Consider the following 4,203-nt stretch of genomic DNA (forward strand, 5'->3'; position numbering starts at 1 on the left):
GTGGCATGGCCATGCCCCCCTGGGGGGTGATTTCTCGCTTTCTGTCTCTCTGTCTCTCTCTGTCTGTCTGGCGAGCGCATGCACCCTATAGCAAAAACCTCTCCAAAAAAAAAAAAAAAGTCAACCTCAAAAGTAGTCAAAAAAGAATTACTTTTTCCACTTGCCAAGTAAACAAATATTTTTAAAGCAATAATGTTTAAAGGTTATAGAGGAGATAGAATCATCACAGTATAGTTGATAAATCAAAAAGTTAAAAGCAAATATAAAAAATAAAAAGAGATAGACCAGAATATAACAATAAGATGATAGATTTAAACTCAAATATATCAATAGCTACTAAAGTACTCCAAGGATTGTCAGACTGGTTTTTTTTAAAGCTATGTTTAAGGCTCTTAAAACTGATAGACTCAAATAGGAAAACATAAAAAGGTAGACAGTAAAAAGTTAGGAAAAGATACGGGAACACCTCGTGAAAGAAGACTGGTCTAACTATACTAACTAGACACAGTAAACTTTAAGGCAGAGTATGACTAGAGCTGGAGGTGAATGGCTTGGTTCCATGGGAAGATAAAACTTTCTAAAATTTATATGTAATAACATAACATCAAAACATATTAAGTTAAAACTAACAAGACTAAGAAGAGAGAAATAGGGGCCAGCATGTGATATAATGGTTAAGGCACTGGACTCCCACATAGTTGACCATGGTTTGAGTCCAGGACCCGGAGACTTAAAAATCAGTCAGGCACATGTGCATGTGTGCCCCAAATCCCAAAGGAGTGGAGAAGAAGGGATTCAGTGTGGCTGTCCGCCTAGGGTGTGATTTCTGACTTTCCCTTCACTATCTCTCTCTGACTCTGTCCAGCGAGCACATGCATCCTGTGGTGCATTAAAAAAAAAAAAAAAAAAAGAGAGGAACTGATAAACCCACGATTATTGTGGATATCTGAACACAACATGTTCTGTGTATTAGTGTCCTGGGTTGAAACTCACGATGTGCCAGATAGCTTAAACCACAGAAATGTCTTGTCTCACAGCTCCGAGGCTAGACGCCTGAGATCAGGGTGTGGGCAGGGCTGGTTCCTCTGACGATCATGAGGGAGAACCTGCTCCAGCCCTCCCTCCTGACTGTCCTGATTGGCTGGTGCCTTTGATAGGCCTTGGCTCTTTGAGCTGCATTGCCCAGTCTTGCCTTCATCTTCACATGGCATTCTCCCTGAGGGCATCTCCATCCACATTTTCCCCTTTCGTAAGCACAGTGATCAGATTAGGTTAGAGGCCCGCTCTACTCCAGTATGGTCTCCTCTTAACTAACTACATCCACAATCTCTGTATTTCCAAATAAGGTCACATCCCAGAGTTCTGGAGGTTAGGACTTCCAACATATGAACTGGAACCCAAGTCAAACCCTAACACTTAATAACTAGTGGAACTAGCGGGCAAAAATTACTGATGGTTAAAAAATAAAGGATTACTGGCACAGACTCAGTGGTGTGTCTACTAAGACACCACTGCTTTGCAGGCTGAGGCCATATGGGAAGCCTGGGTTCAATTCCCAACCTAAAGGCTGGGCAAAGTGGTGAGGTATGTAATCCTGGCAATTCAGGAAGGCCAAAGCGGGCACATGAGGAGCTCAAGGCTGGCCTGGACAACATAGCAGGACTCTATCTGAAAAAGAGCCGGGCAGGTAGGCATGTAATCCCAGCCAGGAGGGTAAGGGGCAGGAGGATTGGTGCAGTAAAGCTCTATCTACAAAATAGTAATGGAGGCCAGACAGTGGTACAGCCACAAATGCAGCACTCCACAAGGCTGACCCTCATGGTCCAGGTTGCTGAATGTGCAGGGCACTGACGCTTGCCCCTGATCCTCGGCTTGTTGAAGCTGGGGCTGGGAGGCAGTCAAGACCCTGTTGGGGATGCTGTCTCTCTCTTTCTCATTCTCTTTCTCTTACTCATTGAAAAAATTAGTTAATTATTACTATTGTTGTTATTTAGATTTTTGCCATAGGGCACGTGTACTCACCATAGAGAAAGAGAGAGAGGGAAAGTAAGAAATGACCCACCAGGGGAGAAGGCCATGCCACAGTCCCTTCTCTTCCACTCACCTCTTGGAATTCTGGGTATACACACACACACACACACACACACACACAGTGTGATTTTCAAGTCACCGTGTCTGGGGCTCGAACTGCAGGGAGCCCAGTGCCTTAACCACCACACTACCTGCTGACACCAGAAATTAATTAATTTTAAAAACAAGAAATAAAGCTGTTAGATCTCTGCCAAATATACTACAGATATTTTTTTGCCAGTGTGATATTTATCTTTCAAACTTTCTATATTTTATCTTTCAAAAATTGTATATTTTCATGTGTCCAGGAGAGAATAGAAATTGTACATAAAGCAAGGTTAGGTGTGAGTTTATGATCGTCAAAGCTGGTAATAGGGGCATGGGAGGTCATTGTCCTTTGTTTTCTGCCTTTGTTGAGTTTTTCTATAATAAATATTTTCAAACATACCGTTTATTAATATTCGAGTTTAAATTTGTTACCTAAAATAACTGTTATTAGGAGTTTTGAATAAATGAAATGGTGTTACTGTATACATTTACATAGCACTGTTTTTACTCATTGCAAAACGCTGCACCACAAAACCCTCTTGGCATTGACATCGCATTTCCGTATGTCCGTTTGAAGTGCTCGAAGCACTTAACATGGATAACATGATGGCGGCCGTCTCCTGCTGGAGGGAAAGCCCAGGGCACTCTGCGGTATCAACCGAGCGAGGAAGTGCTGAGGAAATTCCCATCTTGATCATCGAGGGTTTCCTTCTTTTTAATTATAAGTAAGTACTTATGCTCTTAAGTTCGACTCTGACCGAATGGTAGAAAAGCCTTGTGAATTAAAAATGCTATAATTTTAGGCCCCTTGATACTATATGGAACAGAAGCTATTTTTTGACCATTCCGTATGAAGAATGTAAGAGGAGGAGAAGGTAAGTTTTGAAATCATTTTCATGTACTGTAATTTAAAATAAAAAATTTAAAGAAAATGAAGAAAACAGCATTATTGAGTAAGGAGTATAAGTCATTTTTCATACAAGAGAAGCCTTAACTCTTTTCCACAAGGAGCAAAACCGTTTTCCATGAATGATCATGCACATGAAATAATGCAAGTTACTTTTCTAAGAAAAGGACTATACGTTGAGCCTTTTGGCTAATAACTTTCAAATGTAGCTATCCCATGTCAATTATGATTTTAGGTTAGTGTACGTGCATTCCCCTGTAGTTATAAAGGACACCAATTAGCTTAAAGTTTAATTGCACATATCAGTTTCTGTGCCTTTATTTATGGTTGATATTTGGTTTTTAATTCTTTTATCAAGTCTTAGAGGCAGAGAAGATAATTACAAACAGTAGTGAATTGCAAAGTTAATTTTCGAATCAAGAACTAAATCCATTTTCTTGTTTTCTTAACTGCCATTGAGTTGAAATCAAGTAGTCTGAATCCTGTTTAGATTTCATCTGAGTCATTTCCCCAGTATGCTGACCACTGTTATTCTACTTTATCAATTGTGTTTCTGTCAACATAAAGCTTCCTGTGTGTTTTGCTAGTACAAGGGTCTACGAGCCTCCAGATCCCCCAGGGTACTTTGATGGCCACGTGTGGCCCATGTATTTAAAGCACAGACGAGAAGTGGAGGACATCACGTGGGAAATTGGTGAGTGCCTTTTCTCCTTCCATGTAAGGACTGGGAACATTCGTTTCCTGTTTATAACTGTAAAGGTACACTTTAAGTAAGAATGCCCTGGGCTCTCCCTCTTCCACCAATAGATCTCTGGTTTCTGTTAGTCTTTCTGTAGCTCTTGTCACAAACTAGTCAGCTTCTGAAAGGGCATTCATTCAACCAGTGCTGACTGGTTATCATCCATATACGAGGCACTGTCCCAGAGACAATGAAGTAAATAAAGGAGACCAGTCCTTGTTCTCATGCAGCTAATATTCTATCAGGGAAGCAGACTTTAAAAACCCTAGCCGGGGAACCAGCAGTTAGCGTAATGGCTATGTTGCTGGACTCCCACGTAGTCGACCGTGGTTCGCGTCCCAGACCCGGTGGCTTAAAACTCACGCTGGGCGCCATGTGCGTGCGTGCCCAAGATCCCGAGAGGAGAATGGAGGAGAAGGGATTGTGGCGTGACCATCCC

At 41.5% G+C, this 4,203-nt stretch overlaps 1 protein-coding gene across 3 annotated transcripts in view; it reads left to right on the top strand.

Annotated features, from left to right (window-relative positions):
* Positions 1 to 4,203, top strand: part of NMRK1 (nicotinamide riboside kinase 1) — a 32,797-nt gene that overhangs the window by 19,339 nt on the left and 9,255 nt on the right. For all 3 annotated transcript variants that reach the window (XM_006155326.3, XM_006155323.3, XM_006155324.3), the window contains exons 5-7: positions 2,696 to 2,843; positions 2,922 to 2,993; positions 3,613 to 3,719. In XM_006155326.3, the coding sequence (XP_006155388.1) occupies positions 2,696 to 2,843; positions 2,922 to 2,993; positions 3,613 to 3,719 (327 nt within the window). The remainder of the gene's footprint in view (positions 1 to 2,695; positions 2,844 to 2,921; positions 2,994 to 3,612; positions 3,720 to 4,203) is intronic.

This window comes from Tupaia chinensis, unplaced genomic scaffold (genome assembly GCF_000334495.1).
Source record: "Tupaia chinensis unplaced genomic scaffold, TupChi_1.0 Scaffold000447_1, whole genome shotgun sequence".
Taxonomy (NCBI): Eukaryota; Metazoa; Chordata; class Mammalia; order Scandentia; family Tupaiidae; genus Tupaia; species Tupaia belangeri.